The sequence below is a fragment of the Zootoca vivipara genome, chromosome Z1 (assembly GCF_965207765.1).
Source record: "Zootoca vivipara chromosome Z1, rZooViv2.hap1.1, whole genome shotgun sequence".
In the NCBI taxonomy this organism is placed as follows: Eukaryota; Metazoa; Chordata; class Lepidosauria; order Squamata; family Lacertidae; genus Zootoca; species Zootoca vivipara.
In genome coordinates this window covers 57,745,190-57,762,266 of record NC_142583.1, presented here as the reverse complement: position 1 = coordinate 57,762,266, position 17,077 = coordinate 57,745,190, and the positions used below count along the sequence as shown (strand labels likewise).

At 42.7% G+C, this 17,077-nt stretch overlaps 1 protein-coding gene across 1 annotated transcript in view; it reads left to right on the top strand.

The window, feature by feature from the left end:
- The window catches only part of GRID2 (glutamate ionotropic receptor delta type subunit 2), a 368,933-nt gene that overhangs the window by 238,199 nt on the left and 113,657 nt on the right, over positions 1 to 17,077 (top strand). Inside the window, exon 11 of the mRNA XM_088660515.1 lies at positions 6,860 to 7,055. Coding sequence (XP_088516641.1) covers positions 6,860 to 7,055 — 196 coding nt within the window. The remainder of the gene's footprint in view (positions 1 to 6,859; positions 7,056 to 17,077) is intronic.

The window sequence follows — 17,077 nt, the reverse complement described above, 5'->3', positions numbered from 1 at the left end:
TTTTGTTTTGTTTTGTTGGTTGGTTGGTTGTTGTTGGGTTTTTTTTATAAAAAAAACTAAATATGGGGAGTTGATAAAACCCAGTCTTCTGATCCTGGCTGCTGCAACACAAAACTATGGTTGCCACCACTTCAGCTAAAACAACATCCTGAACATGACAACTGAGACAGAGGCAAATTAATTTTGAATCATTACATTTGACCTGTTTGCATTACAATTTCATGTGCCTCACCAGCCAACACACTGCAATGCCACAGACATAAACTGACTTAGTAATCAGTCAGACTGTTCTTGGAACTGTAATTTTGGAGAAGTGAAGAGGGGGTTGTTTGTCTGCTTAACAGTTTATATACTGCTTAATAGCATAGTTGCTAAGTAGTGTGCAATAATAATACAAATGTATTTTACTGCTGGGACTTGGTGTGCTCTTTTCAGTGTTCCCAATCCCAACAAAAACTTTGCCTTCTGCTTGTGCTGACCTATTGGAAATTCTGAATTTATGTTGACAAAATAGCTTAGTCAATAAGGTTCACAATGAAACCTGGGGATAGGAATGCAAGTTCAGGTGCTGTGGTCATGCTATTTGTCCATAGTCTAGTACAGGCACCCCCAAACTTTGGCCCTCCAGATGTTTTGGACTACAGTTCCCATCTTCCCCGGTCCTGTTAGCTAGGGATCATGGGAGTTGTAGGCCAAAACATCTGGAGGGCCGCAGTTTGGGGATGCCTGGTCTAGTATTTCTACGCTGGCCATCAACAGCTCTGTAGAGCAACTATAGCCAACATGGTGCCCTCCAGATGTTGTAGGACTATAACTTCCGTCAGCCCAAACTAGCATAGCTTTGGGTCAGGTATGATGGGAGTTGTAGTCATCTGGAGAGCATCACATTGACTATGCCTTATATCAGGCAGACACCTGTCCCATCACCTGTTCTGTGTCCCTTTAACTGGAGATTCTGGAGTTGAACATGGGACCTTCTGCAGGTAAAGGATGTGTTCTCCCACTGAGCTCTAAATGGAGTTTGTTGGAGGGTTTTCTCCTCTGTATCGTAACCTTTCTGTTTATAATCATACTTCCTTTAACTCATTCTCTTATTGTCTCTCTATCAAGCTGTTGGGAAAGGAAACTCATTTATGGCACTGCTTTGGTCTGCCTTTTGAGAGACGAAAGAATAACTCCTAGAGTTTTAAGATGTGCAGGGAAAATATTTTTTCCCCATTGCTGTTTCCCAACAGACTGTTCTGCAGCATCTGTTGCACCTATCATTTATACTAACAGCAATACACGTAGGGAAAATTGCTGCGCTGGCTGTTATGTTGGGGAATTATATAGCCTCACTGAGTCCTGTAAGCAACTGATTAAAATTTGCAAGGTGTTCTCATTAGAAACTGGGGACTTAGGAACTACTTCCTCCTACCCCATTCCCATAACGCACACAGCAAGTACCCTTACAATCGAGGACATTACAATATACGATGTGATGTTGCGGAGAGTGCTGTTGGGAGATGCAGAGAAGTGGTGGTGACTTGGAATAAGAAATGGCAATGCCTTACATTTTTACAGCAACCTTCATCACATTGTTTCAAAGCTTTGACAAACTGAAACATTAAACAGGAACACGAATGTGCACAGTGCTGCCTGGAACACTGACAGCATCAAGGGAGGGGGGCAGGGACAGCTCAAGACATTTTGCTGCCAAAAGCAAAGGACAAGATGGTACCTCCTCACATTCCACATACAGAAGCCAGCTAGTGGGAATGAGAAGGTATACTTCACCACAACTGACACCAGCAGGCTAGATTTGGCAGCTGTGGTGCACACAGCTCTTAACATCTTGGAACTGCTCCCTGACCCTCAGCAGCTGCCACTTGAGGCAGCTGCTTCACTCTGTCAAAGGACAGGGCCTGCCCTGAAGGGGGAGAGCTAACAAATCTAGTTAGTGACTAGTGATACTAGTCAATCAGAAGCTCACACCATCACAATGTCAAGCTTGCACATGTACATAATGGCCCTGTGTATTGGAAGGTCCTGATCCAGCACAGCATTATTAAATGTCTACATCAGAGTTCAGCTGACCATTTTTCCTTCAGCAACATAAGAAGAGTTAAAGGCCCATCCAATCCAGTATTCTGGTTTGTTCACATAGTGCTCATAAAGTGGCCAATCAGTTGTCAAGCAGAACATGAGCACCACAGCACTTCCCCCAATCATGTTCCTCAGCAAGCAGTATTCAGAGGCATACTATAATCCATAGCATTTGTGACTAGTAGTCATTGATGGCCTTATCTTTCATGCATTTGTCTAATGCTCTTTTAAATACACCCAAGATGGTATCCAATACCATGTTTTATGGATATGTCTTGTCCATAGTTGCACTATGTTATGTGTGGAGAAGTTCTTTCTTTTGTCTGTCCTGAATCTGCCAATCTTTATGCATAATCTTATGCATTTCTTATCATGTTCCCCCTTTACCATTTTTTTATAAACTAAAAAGCCCCAAATGTTGTAACATTTCCTCACAGAAGAATCTGCCCTAGAATACAATGTTTATGTGATGTTTGCATCCAGCACTTAAGGTAATGTACATTAAAATGTTCAATTTTATATATGCAACAACACTTTGACGAACATTCGTCTGAGAGAGAGTGCTTGGTCAAAGGTTACTCTGTGGGTTTTGTGGCTGAGCAGGGAAATGAAACCATTGTCTGTCTACTGCATCCTGCTAGCTCTTTTGGTCTTATGCTCTTTTTAAAAACCAGATGGGCTGTGGAAGGTGGGGAATGCATCCCCTTCTGCACGCAGATCAGGCATGTGTATATCAGTGGGAAACAGTCATATTATATTACTCAACCATTGCCAGGGAGCCAGCCAGCAATAAATCACAATTAATAAAGTTAATTCTTTATTAGAAGAAACAAGGCCTGCTCAAGGGTGTCAGGCCTAATGAGCGCAGCAACTCTTCTCAGTAGGTCATGCTCCTATGAGGCAGCCCTGGAGACTGAAAATCCCCATCTTCACACAGCTGCCTAAATCTCCTCCTCCCCCTGGTCCTTCTCAAGCAGTCTGAAACTACACCAATGTGCCTGTCTCTGCTTCTCCCTCTTCATACCTCTCCTGGTCCTGGGAGACATGGGGTGAGAGGAACTTGTCACAGCAGGAGAGGGAGATACCTTGGCTGACTCATCTCTGCCTCTTGGCCTCCCTCCTCTCCTGCTCCCACCTCTGCTCTCTCCTCCCCCTGCTCACTAAACCCCGTTACCTCTTCACTTTCCAACACCTCCTTCTCCCAGGCTTTTCCCTCTTGTCTCTCTGATTGCTCATCATTGTCTTACCACCAATCCCTGGGCCTTCATCCTTTGGGGGTTCCCCAGCTGAGGCCTCCCACCATTCCTCTGTTCCATTGTATACTTGCACATTGTATACGAGTAGATTGTACCCAAAGACCATATGTCCATCAAAATCTATGGCATCCTATAAGTTTGTGTTAACATTTTCCAACATGCTACATGGACATTAGTAATTTGCTGTTAGCTTTTCAAAAGACTGCACACATCTAGCCCCTTTATCTGTCCTTAAGTGTCATCACTTAGATTTGTGCACTTGCATGAAGCTAATTTGTGCCAGCAAAGCCTTAATGGTTCCTAGGTGTTAGATTGCAGTAGACCTTCAGAAGTCTAATGAATGTCATTAAAAAAATAAAGGCATGGTTAAGTGGCCCACAAGGATGGGTAAATAGAGGGAAATATGTCAGGTCTGCAGACTTTCAGGGACCATCAGGAAACTGATTTGAAACCGGTGGTATTTCAGAGCCGTATACTTAAGGATTCTAATTTGCATATGTCCATATAAAAAAAACAAACCAATGGGGTTGGGTAGAAAACACACTGAGAGCAAGATGAAGAAGTTAGAGGACTGCCAAAACAACAAATGCATGCCTTGCAAGGGGGGTGAGGAATTTTGGTTGTAGTAACAGCCTTTATCCACTGTGCCCAAAATGCCTCACTTTGAGGAAGGACCCGCTTGACCCTTCCTCAAAGTCAAGAAAGGAGGAGAAGATGGAAGGGATAACAGAGATCCACGCTTCAAAGGGTAGGTAACCAGTAACCAGGAGGACTGGTTACCAATAATGAACTGACTGCATAGAAAGCTACAGGGTCTGCCCACCACAAGGGAAGGTGAGGCAACAGCCTTGGGCGACAGCATCCACAGAGGCAGCAGAGCCCAATATAGATCTTTGTTACCTCACCTTTTCCTGATGTGGATCTTCACTTCCCCCTACTTACCTGGAGGGCACACCATTTTCTGGTTCACCTCAGGTGCCAAAATGTCTAGGACGGGCCCTGACCCTATGGGTACATGAAGTGGTTCTGTTCCTACTTTCTTTTGGATGCCTGGAGGTCTGGGAGCAGGGGCAATAGATGCTATCTTTACTCTTCTGCTGAATTCTGGATGTTTCCTCAAAAGGTCTTGGGTGTCTGTCATTTGAATTCTAGCTTATGCTTTCCTGGTGCAGTACTTTCCCATCAAACTACTATCCAAATATCACATTGCAGAAGTCTCATTTCTTTGTCATTTTTAATATACACAGTTCTTGATGTAGCACCCAGCTTCACAAACAGCAGCATTCAGTGAATGTCTTTCTCCTCCATACTGGTTGCAAAACCATTCTTTTCCATCTTTACAGATAATACATAACAGTTTGATTGTGTAAAATGTGTTCTCACACAGACCATCCTGCCTATAAAATGCAATTTCTGGCAAGGAAGGCAATCTTTTCATAAGATAAAACATTGTCATTTACCTCTATTTACAAGTGTTTCCAGAGTGAAGTTGCAACTATAGTACAAGCAGGGCTTTGGGGCTGTGCATTTAGTTTTTAGCCCCTCAGCTTCCATGACTTTTCCCAGCCCATCATGGGATGAGGATGATTTTTGTATGCATGAAGGCTCCATGCATACTTGAGAACCGTGGCCTAAAGATTCAGCCCTCCATAACAAGGAAACCCTTTGTTTCATCCTGAAACAGATGCACATTCATACTATCAAGCAATGAGTCAGGTAAACTTCAGCTTAGAGCCAAACCATCCCTACCATGAATGGAGGTGAATTGTGGGTAGGGCAATGGCATGCATATAACCTGGGCAGGGTGATCACTCAGTGGCAGAGTACATGCTTTGCATGCAGAAGGTCCCCAGATCCATCCCTGGTGTTTCCAGGCAGGACTCGGGAAAACTGCTAGTCCAGTCAGTGTAGACAATACTGAGCTAGATGGAGCAATGGCCTAACTCAATGTAAGGCAGCTTCCTACTTGCTATGGGTGTGCAATTCCTGTAACCAGACAGAACCGTGGGAACACTGAAATCTCAGAATACAGTGTAATCACAATACTTCAAAAAAAATTCTAACAATAGTTTAGTTTCCTAAGATCTTTGATGAATGTCAGGGTGCTACTTTTGTGTTTTGGGATTTTACTATGCAGTAAAGTCCTAAAGCATGTCCTTGGTCTGTGATGATGGTGACTGTTTTGGCAGAGATGTTTATCCACGCCTGAGAAGAAAGGCCTTGCCTCCAGTTTGGCAAGTAAGGGTGAAATTAAAAAAAAAAAAATGAGAAAATTGTTATTTTTGATTGCTATTCATATTTTACCGGTACTTTGCATTCTGTTGCTGCAGCTACCTTAAGCACAATTTGGTAAAAGCTGCAAAACATAAGAAACAAATAATTTGTCTTAGCTCTGGTTCTGTGCTTTGATATTTTACACACACACACACACACACACACACACACACTTTTATGATAGTTAAGTTTTAAAAGAACTTAATCAGGAACTTTCCGCTCTCCCCAGGCCAGACTCCCTCCCCAGCCACACACACCTATTGGCTTCATGTCCTACTTGAATGTTTCTGCCTGTCTAGAATGTGTCTTTGAATTCTGATCTTGCTTCCCTGAATGGAGGATAGAGTTGAAAGTAGCCTATTGTGCAATACTGAAATTTAAATTTGTTGCTCCACCCACTTTTGTCTCTGGCTCCACCTACCTATAACATGTGGCCCTTTGAAGTTTTCCCAAAAGGGAATGTGGCCCCACTAGCGGAGGAAGAGGAGTGGGGGGGAGCGCACTGCCCCCAGCAGTGCGATCCTGGTGGGGTGCCATTGCGGCTGCCCCCCTGCCCGCGCTGGGCACTACGCCCCAGGACACATGCCATATCCCTGCGGGCAGTGCGCCATGCCCCCAGGATGCGCGCCAGCCCCAGCCGCCCCGGTGCCGGAGCATGAAGCTGCGCCACTGTGTGGCCCTCAGTCTGAAAAAGGTTTCCCACTCCTGTTTTAAACCATTTATTGTTGTTTGATCATTATTGTTATTATTAGTTATTAAATTTGTATGCCGCCTTTCGTCCGAAGATCACAGGGCAGTCCACAACATAAAGATACAAATGAGAGCACAAAAATACATAATAAACAAAACCAAAAACAACCCCCCCCCCAAATGCTTGTGAACCACCTTGGGGAATCTATGAATCCCAGTGGTGGGATATAAATGAAATAAATTACCCCATTAAAAAACTGCTTCCTCCCCTCCTTGTTTTGACCTTTAAAATAAAGCTGCTAACACTGCTCTGATTTGTGGAGGTCTTTCTTGTTTTAAAAATCCATTATCTTTCCTTCCCTCTCCTTTCCCCTCTATAGCTTCCCTTGTGGTTTAAACTATAAAGGTAATTCTCTTAGCCTTGCTTTGACTTTTAAGAATAAAATAAAAATGACTTGACAGCTGTCTCATCATACATGTTGCCCTTTGCTTGCCTGTAGCATGAAAATCTGGAGTCATGTCTCTTGTGTTTCTTATCTTTACCAACACTTAAGGTCTCTCCAGGATCTCTCCAGGCAGACTGATATTCCTTATGGCACCGTCCTGGACTCTGCGGTCTATGAGCACGTTCGGGTGAAAGGGATGAATCCGTTCGAGAAGAACAACATGTATTCGAAACTGTGGCAGATGATTAACCGAAGTAACGGGTCAGAGAATAACGTGCAGGAATCCCAAGCAGGCATTCAAAAGGTAAGGGCAGCGGCCGGCCTTTTTCCTTGACAAATGGAAACTCTCTTCTGAACTGCTTGATACTTTTGCAAAGGGTGTTTAGCTTCTGCTGTCTGTAGAATGGGAATATAAAAAACAATGATCTTGTACCGATCCTGGCAGGCAGTTCATATAGTCTGTTCCTACCTAACAAAGGAAACTGAGCGCTTCATTTCCTTCATTATTATTTTTCAAATGGAAAGTTTAAAAACCTCATTCTTCTCTCAAAGGGTAAAACACTTTCCCTTTTTAGTGTGCATATATTTACTTATCTGTTTTGCTCCACAAATAAAGAAGAAAAAGGTCATTCACCATAGGATAAGAACCAGTGGTTTTTGCTCAGAGAAGCAGATTCTACTTACTCAGTAGGAAGAACAATGTTGTAATATTGCAGCTGGACGGTGTGCTTTGTAACCTGGAAGGGAACAAGTCAGATGGAGAATATCAAAATGCCTGGCTCTGCTCCAGAGCTTCTGGACCAAGGCCTTTGGGTACAACCTAGCAAAAGTCACTCATCCTTAAGTCATGCTAAAACCCTCATAATTCAGGTTGCAATGGTGACTCCATTTTCCTGAGTGTAAGTTCCATTGAATTTGATAGGACTTACCTCCGAGAAGAACAAGATTACGATATGGCTGTTGGATGCTTGATTTATAATACTTTATATTCTCTGGATTATGTTTTATAGCTAAAATATGAGTATTTGTCTATTTCAGTTCAAAACCCATCCTGTTCTCTAATCTGGTTATAGGTTTCTGCAGTTCTATCAAAACCCACAGATTTCCCCTCCCCAATGGACTTCTTTCCATATTGAAATTCATGTCCTAGAATATTTGATTCATTCTTGATGTTATGACATTTGATAGAAGTTCAGAAAGGAGAAGTTTGAAACTGGGGAGAAGGAAAAGAGAGGCTGCTCTGAAGCCCTATCCTTCCATGGATCTCTTGATAACAAAAGAACAGCAAGAGCCAGAGGAGGGCTTTCTAGTATCTTTAAAGGAGTCACAGCCCTGTTCATTATTAATATAGCCCCATCAGCCAAGGTCCACCAGAGACTAAACCATAAAATAGAGGAAAGTGAGAAGAGTACCAAAACACACTTGCAAGACATGCATAGCTGCCAAGTTTTCCCTTTTCTCGCGAGGAAGCCTATTCAGCATAAGGGAAAATCCCTTAAAAAAAGGGATAACTTGGCAGCTATGGACATGTCATGGAATATGTTTGATGTCCACATTTCTAAAGGGTGGGAAAGAAAAAGACAGAGTGAAACTGACCAGGGGGGGGGATAGTGTTTGGTAGAGATGTTTCTGTGTAAGTTTTCAGGTCTTCTTGTAATATTCCTGATGGAATGGGGGAGAACATGGCTGATTTTTCCCCCTTCTGGGGACCCAGTGCAATGGAATGGTTAGATTATGGCCTGGAAGATCAGAGTTTGAATCTCCATTCAGGCATGGAGCTCATGATTACCCTTCAGGCAGTCACTGTCTCTCGTTGTTACCTGCCTTACAGGGTTGTTGTGATAATAAAATTGGGAAGGGAGAATCATGTACACCACCTTGAGGAAAGGTGAGATATAAATGTCATAAATAAATAAATGGGTTTCTGAAAAGAAATAGGAGCCATTGACCATCAAGCAAGGATATGTGTGTGGCACTGCGAAATAAACAAATATTTAATTCACGCAGGAAAGGCAGGAAAGGGCTGTCAAGTCCTTGTGGCTTGCAAAGAGGCCCTCCCTGCAAAGAGGACATTAGTGAGGGCAGAGGAAGCCCCAAAGAATCCTTAGGCACAGTGGGGCTTTGCTCAGGCTACTCAGCCTTCCCGGCTAACAGCTGACCCACAGGGTAACGCAAGCACCACAGCAGCTTTCTCATGCATCTGCCAGCTTCCAGCCAGCCCCAGAGCTACAAATCCAGATATTTTGGTCTGGATTCTGGACTGGGGAGAGAGCAGGAGAGAGAGCTGGAAAGCAGGAAAAGAATGGGCATTTAGTGGCTTTTTAGAGGACACTACCCTCTTACCTGAATTTCGCTTATGCACACAGGGTCCCAGAATGTAACCCCTGCATATGTGGGGGGACACCTGTAATTCTAAGTTATGGTACTCTTACATGGTTTCTGAATTCCTGAAGACATGGCATTTGGCTATCTTTACCTAAGTTGATTCATTTTGCTTAGCTATGCTTTCTAAGATTAATCAAGTGCCAACATCAAAGAGCCAAGACTAAGCATACATAGGGTGGCCATATGTCCTGCATTACAGAGGACATTCCCCTGTTTGTCACAGGAAAGCCATCTATTTGAAGCGCTCCATTCTCTGAAGGGCTTTCCCAGTTCAGCTCTGGTTAAAGACAAAGAAGTGGGAACAGGAGGGCTTTGAAGTAGCTCATCAATAGCTGGCACCTGAACACTAGACTGAGCAGACACATGCAGGTCACATGGCCACAGTCTAATAATAATAATAATAATAATAATAATAATAATAATGCATTACTTATACCCTACCCATCTGTCTGGGGTGAGATGCCATGCCTTTCTATCTAAAGTATACTAACATTTTAAAATTTGCATGTATGCATCTAAAGTTGACCATGCAAATTTCATGCAAATCTGTGTGCTCTTTCTGTCCTCTTTTTTTGTTGGTGCGCAGCTGGCTACTCTAAGCATAGCTCTCAGAACAAGTGGAGGGGGAAGTCTGTTACATCATAACAGCCCCTGAGACACCCTCCAAGGGATCATGGGATTGTGCCTTAAATTAGTTAATTGAAATCAACAAGACTTAAGTTAATCACAATTAACTTTTCACGCTGATTTCAATGAAACCTAATTCTGAATAACTTAGCCTGGATCCACCCCTCTGTTGTTATCATTCTTTGCTGTGCCTTTTGACATCCATCTGTTCCAAATGCCTTTGACCCCATTATATGCCTCCATATAGGGTACAGGTGTACAGTGGCCCAGTTTACAGATTTTGGATAGTTACCTCAGTCATTCTGCTGTTAAAAAATTGTTTTCCTAACTGAAGAGGGGGGAAGAGAAATCATTATGTGCTTGAATGATACCTCAGTGCATTTAACTCGCTATACAAAATATTTAGCCAGTAGGAAAACTGTGAATTACTGTCAAGTGAAATAAAGCTCTTGGATTCTGCAATAAAAGAAGCTTGTCTTTGTCTCTCAAACCCACGACATTAATATTCAGACTTCTATGCAGATACAACAAACTACAGCAGAATTGTTTAGCCCTGGGCTTTTCTTTCCCTGCTTTTTCTTTTTCTTATTTTTATTTTATTTATTTGCTGTCGGGTTATACTTTGGCTCTGTTAGTTAACCTGCTTGCATTGCTAGGAGAGAGCATCAGTTAAATAATACCACCAATGCTGCTCTAATACAGCTGCTCTGCTAAGGTGTCACAAAATTGTCTCCGTGGAGCTTAATTTGATGGATCTCTGTTTTGTTTTGTTATTTTTCCAATGGTATGTAACAATGGAATGGTGTGGTGGAAATTGTAACAAAAACTTAACTATACATATGAGACCATATTGACTCTCGAAAGGCCAAAGACATTGGGGGCTGCCGTCCCCAACCTGGTGCCCTCCATATGTTCTACACTACAACTCCCATTATCCCTGACTCTTGACCAGACTTCTTGTGGCTGATGGAAGTTGTAATCCACAACATCAGGTTTACAATGTTAAACAAAATCAGCACCAAGAAGTTGGATTGTACTTGTCAGCATCTGTCTCTCTTAAGAGATAATGGAGTGCTCATCCAGGGGTGAATTCAAACCACTGAAGAATGAGAGCACCTGCTATGGCTGCAGACACCGGCAACTCGTAACTGCTGCTTCCCATGTTGTTTTTGCTACGTTAAGAGCACCAAAGTGACCTCTCTGGAGTGCAAGTCTGGGCAGTGTGTATGGAGGTCCTGGGCGGCCCAGATGACAAGACCCCCCTCTGGCACAGAGCCGCTCCCTTTGTAACCCTTACTCAGGCCATTGCCTCACCAAGAAGCTGGCCCTGGCTATTCCAGCAATTGAATCCTTGTCAGATCCAGGAATTAGAAGGGACCCAGGCATGCAGCCCAACCACCCCCAACTCACAACAGTATATATGCAAGCTTGTATGTATTACAAAGAAACATATTTTTTAAAGGCCATTTCTATTGTTAGACAGCAAAAGAGCTTTGATAAACACACTGTGAAAAGACTTGGGTTGTGACCCATTTGCAAATTATCTACTCCTGTCCAGTCTGGGATTTTAAGGAGCAAGCACTGTTGAACAACTCTGGGTTGAATGACTGTGGGTGGATTTTCTTCAGCTGCTTTGTAGCAGATAGTTAACCTGCTTCCAGAATAATACCTGAGCCTGACTCACCCATGAAAGCTTGATAGCAATGGCAGGGACGATGCCTAATCCCCTGTCATTTTTTCCAGTAGTCACATTTAGTATCTTACAACCTGTCAACACATCAGGGGGTGTCTTGGAAAAGCTGATGCCTAAAAGCCTTGTTGCAAATAGTGTTCGGTTTGTTATCAACCAGCTAGAAGAATAGCCGGCTTGTGTATGTGGTAGTGGTGGTGGTGGGTTTAATCCTCACTGTTTATTTTTATTTTTTACATCCAGAGTATTCTTTTAAAAGAAAATACTTTCAAATCCTCTGCATAATCTTGTTGGTCTCTAGTAATTTCCAACCTAACCGGCAATGTTGTCTTCTCTCCATGTTTTATCATTTGCAAAGTATGTATATTGCTTCTTCAAACGACATTCTAACTAAATTGTATCTGAAGAAGTGTGCATGCACACGGAAGCTCATACCAATGACAAACTTAGTTGGTCTCTACTGGAAGGAATTTTTTTGTATTTTATTTTTAAATTGTAAAAGTTAAATAAGTTTGCATGTATCTTTTTTATTTATTTTGCACATCTGCCTGGCTGCATCAAAAGGAGCAGCGAGAGAGCTAGGCGAAGTTTCCTTCAGCAGCTAGATGTATTGTTTATTTCCCCCTTTTGTATCATGCCTTGTAAACCATTAGCAACATAGAAAGCTGTCATACATATCAAATCATTGCTCCATCTAACTTAGTAGACTGATTGGCAGTGGCTCTCCAAGGTTTCAAGCAGGATTCCCTCTCAGCCCAACTTGACTATGCTGGTGATTGACCCCAGGACTTGTTGCATGCAAAGCAAATGCTTTACTAAACTACAGTCTTTATCCCACTTTAAACTAATGTGAGTCACCTTGAGTGACATTTAAAGGACGGAGAGATGCTCTAGTCTAGTCAGACATTCAAGCAACAAGGGAAGCAGCAGGGTGCATCCTGCATGCACCACCCAAATTCCCCCCACCCCACCCTTTAAGTGGGAAGGTCTGAAGTGAGTTTCTAAGTATGTTTGGATGGATGCACTTTGAAGACTCTGCCTGTAATCAGGATCCTGATTGCACAGAGGCTTCAAGCTGAATTAGTCCAAAAGCACTTACAAGCTCCCTTCAGAGCACCCCTCACAGAGATGTCCTATGGAGATGGGGTGTTTGAGGGCAAGGTTTGTACACACAACAACCCCACTCCAGGAACTCATTTTGAATGTCAGAAGAGAAAGGAAAGGATGAATGGATGGATGGATCTGGACAGACAGGAGGTTACCGACCACTGTTTCATTCCCCTTTGGTTGCTGCTTCAGCTCCTCAGAATGTTTTTCATTTTTCTTCCTTGCTTTTACGGTTTTCGGCCTTTTCTGCCCTCACTGCCTTTTCACCTTATTGACTGTAGAGGCCCATGTAGTTTGCTCATCACAGGGGTAGCTTGGGAGTGCCGTCTTCGAAAATCCCACGGAGTCACCAAAATCAAAGAGATTAAATGGCACTGAGAGCCAAAGAGGTCAAGGACTGTAAAGAACAGGAATGGTGCAGATAAAAACACCATTTTAGCGATGTAACTATTGTTGTGAGTTTAGGGGGTCAGCCTCAATGAAACCCTGGGCCCTTTCCCAAAACTTGTGATCCTGTATCTGCAAAGGTAGGCTGTAGAAGAGGAAGCCTGCCAAACAAGGGAATTGCTTTGGCTGGCTAGTTAAGTACCACAATTGAGCATATGAAAAGAAGTTGCTCGTTTGGAGGTTCTAGCAGGGGAGCGCAGCTATCGTATACCCTTGACCGAAGAACGGTACACTCCTTCTATCTGGGAAGGTCGTCCTCTTCCACCGAGCGCACAGCAGGGGAGCGGTGAGGGAGGAAGGGGACACCCGCCTAGCCAGCCAGATCAGCCGACTCAACCCTGGCGATCAATGGGGTGACAGATGTCGCAGCCAGATCGCCCTCACAAGTTGCTCTTTGCCATAGAAATGAATGGGTGAGCCTTTCCCTCACCCCTCTCAGCTGTACTCAGGGGAACAATAATTTTTTTCCTTGTTTGAGAGAGCTGGAAGCTAGAGACAGAGACATGTCTTGCTGTGTGCTGGATCCCTGTGACTAATGGAGGAGCGATACTTGGGTGGTGGGGGGGGGGGTAATATATGTGTAAATAAAAACTATATATCCTAACGCACCTGGCCTCTTTTCTAAGGAAACTGAGCTCTGTGTAGGCACAGGCACCCCTGGAATTTCTCACCACTTGGAGTTTGGGGTGGCACATAAGATTATACCTGTGACATGTGTTCAACATCAGTGCATGCTATGAGAACGGTGTTTTTCAACAAACATGAAATGTGGCTTGTTGTTTTGACTCTCCTCTAGACATCCATATTCAAGTGTCTGGCATCTTTCAGAATTCAATCATGAAGTGTTCAGCCATTTTTTCTCCTCTCATCACTTCCATCATAGTAAATGAATGTTAATAGCAATTATGGATGTGAATGTGATAACTTGAAATTTTACTATGTGGTGGCTATATTGGAAGAGCACCACATTATGCTAAAACAATAGGTGAAAGTACCATTTTATTATGATGTTCAAAAGTGATTGCAGAAAATAGTTTTTTTCTGCTTCTAATGTGTGAGGTCTGTTGTCACAAGAGATAGTTTTGAAGTGTTTTATGAACAGTGAACGCCTTTGTTATTTGTATGTTTGAAAATAGCCCTGCAGTGCAAAGAGTTATCAGAGTGATGAAAATATCCCTATGAACAGAAAACAAAACTACTGTATTCGCATTCACCCAGAGGAAAAAGACACACTTAAATATAGGGAGAAATGAAAAGGATCTATATTGGTGTCACAAGCAAAATTAGGGCATGTGCTATCTAAAGGTGAGCCAGTTTTAAAAATACCACTTCCACCCCTTGAAATTGAGATGCTGCCAAATGGCAAGAGAGATGGGAGAGGAGAAGAGCACTCCCAAGGCTACTGCCGCGTGCAGCCGTTTAATGACGGTGCAGTTTTATGAGATGATGTCAGGGGCGCTGCTGACATTCCCTCTAGGATGACCTTGATGAGAAAAGAAGCATATTTCAGTAAGAGCTTGTTGGGTGAGTGGCAATAACAGCATACATTCCAGGAATGGCGCCAGCTTTAGAAAGGTTATGTTTTTGCTTTAGAAATTCAGGAACGGCTGTTTAAAAATGTAAGAGATACTGTATGCACATTTCCACAATACCCCGATGGATTGCAGAGATTTTCTGACATTTTTTTTAAAACAGCAACAACAGCAGCAACAACAGTGCACCACACCAAATCCCAGTACTAAAAGGCTAACAAGGAAAGGCCAAACTTGACATGATGAAACACACATTACCTGAGGATGCAATTTTGTTGTGGGTTTGGAGTTACTGTTAATAGGACGCATGGGAGCACAGTTTTCTTCATCCTGTGGTGTATGCAGAAGGGCAGTTGAACATTTCCTCTTGATGAAATTCTCACCCTGCGAAAGCTACTATTAATCCTGGAGATGGCGGGGGCCAAGAAAGCCCACATTTGTGCTGGTGGAAGTTTTGCTTATGGGGCTAATCACTGTTCCGAGAGGGGAATTCACAGGGGCAATGGCAAGGGAGGAAAGGGTTAATCCCCACCCCCACCCTTTCCATGTGTACCATGTTCCTTAAGAAAATCAAGGACTCCTGTGTCTACTACCGTATTAGCAGTACCAGAGAAAAACAAAGGCGACTGCATTTAGCAGTGCTTTTAGTGCTTGCCAAGGTTTGCCAAGAGCTATGCAAGGGCAACATGATCCAACAAAGACTTAAGGGACTTGACAATACAAGCTGCAGTTCTGCAGCTGTAGCTAACTAAGTCTAGCCTCATGAGCTGCATGGGTGGAAGAGCTCCTTGGGTCCATATGCAAATCTTTCTGGGCTACCTGGAGGCAGAAAACATAACAAAACCCTCCCGCAGGGAATCAATTTGCCATTGTACACCGGTTAGGCATTTATTAGTCTGTTTGCCTCAGACTAACCCCACCCCCTACAAAATTTAGATTTGGGCATCATAGTAGAGAGAGGAAAGGGTGGCTATTATGTCAAACAGTTTCGCAGTGACAAGTGCATCAGAAAGGATGCAACAGTCTGCTTTGATGTGCAGCCCCTTGCTAGAAAATGATGCCTTACAGTGCAATCCTGTGCATATATCAGCCCATGACATTCTGCTGCATGAAGGCCTTCTCTGCAGTGGCACCCCAGTTATGAAATGCTCTTGCTAGAAAAGTGCAAGTGGTGCCAGCACCGTTGACATTTTGGAACCATGTACGGTAAACACACACCTGTTTGCACCCTGTTCTTTTCAGGCTGCCAATACTAGTTTTTGCTGTTGTACAGAGTTTGTTAGCTACCTAAGATGTTGTAGGGTTGATGGGTTGATCATGCAGTTGATTCTTCTGTTGATCTTAGGTTTATTTTTATCTCATTTGCTGTCTGGGGTTGCTTTCTTTTTTTCTTTTTTATTGCAAAGTAAATACATCAATACCAAACCACACATAAAGAATAATATAAAGAAATAAAAAATAGATAAGAAAAAGAAGATAAGAAAAAAAATGGAAAGAAAAGTAGTCAGTAAAAGAAAAGTATAATATTTCAATACAATAAACACTATTTTACAGAATAATAGTAATAATAGATTTCCATCACTCTCACAACACTTCCTTTCACATTTCATATTTTATCTGTATTTCAGTATTATTTTCATCTTAATATATGTATATATGTATATTTCCCCTTTTCATTCTAGACATAACCAAATTTTTACATTAGAACCTTGTCTTTCTAAATAATCAATCAGGCATTTCCATTCCTTCTTGATTGTATTCATTGGGTTTAGTCTTATTATATCTGTCAATTTGGCCAGTTCCAAATATTCACATAATTTACATAACCATTTCTCTTTGGTTGGTACCTGGTTTCCCTTCCAGTATTTAGCCACCAGAAATCTCGCCGCTGATGTCGCGTAAAGAAAGAATTTAGTGTTTTCTCTTGGAATATCACTATTCAATATTCCCCAAAGATATGTTTCTGGTCTTCTGCTATGTGAAGTTCTTAGTAACTTTTTTATTTCTTCATGGATCATGTCCCAGAACTTTCTGATCTCTCGACATGTCCACCACATATGGTAGAAGGTTCCAATCTGTTGTCTGCATCTCCAACATTTATTACTAAGCGATTTGTTCATTTTAGCCAATCTCTCTGGTCTTAAGTACCACCTATGGGTCTGGGGTTGCTTTAATGGAGTTAATTGTAGCCTGCCCAGAGATTGTACAATAAAGAGCAGGATAAAAATACTACACATAAGCAAATAAATAGACACAAACCAGCAAATGCTGCCCTACCTACTCCCCACCACCACTCATGGTGCACCCACCTGCTGGTTCTGCATGTGATCCTGCTGCTTCTACAGCTTTTGTCACAGTGGTGGCAGTGTGAATGCTGCTGCAAGGGACATCTTGCCCCCAAACTCCTCACTTGAAGGAAGGACTCTCCCTGTGGCATAGAGCAGTGTGGAGCAAAGCACTGGGATGACAAGCAAGATGATCTAGCTCCATAGTGCCTTAGGAGTGATGCCATCCACTTTCCTGCAACTGCAAAATCAT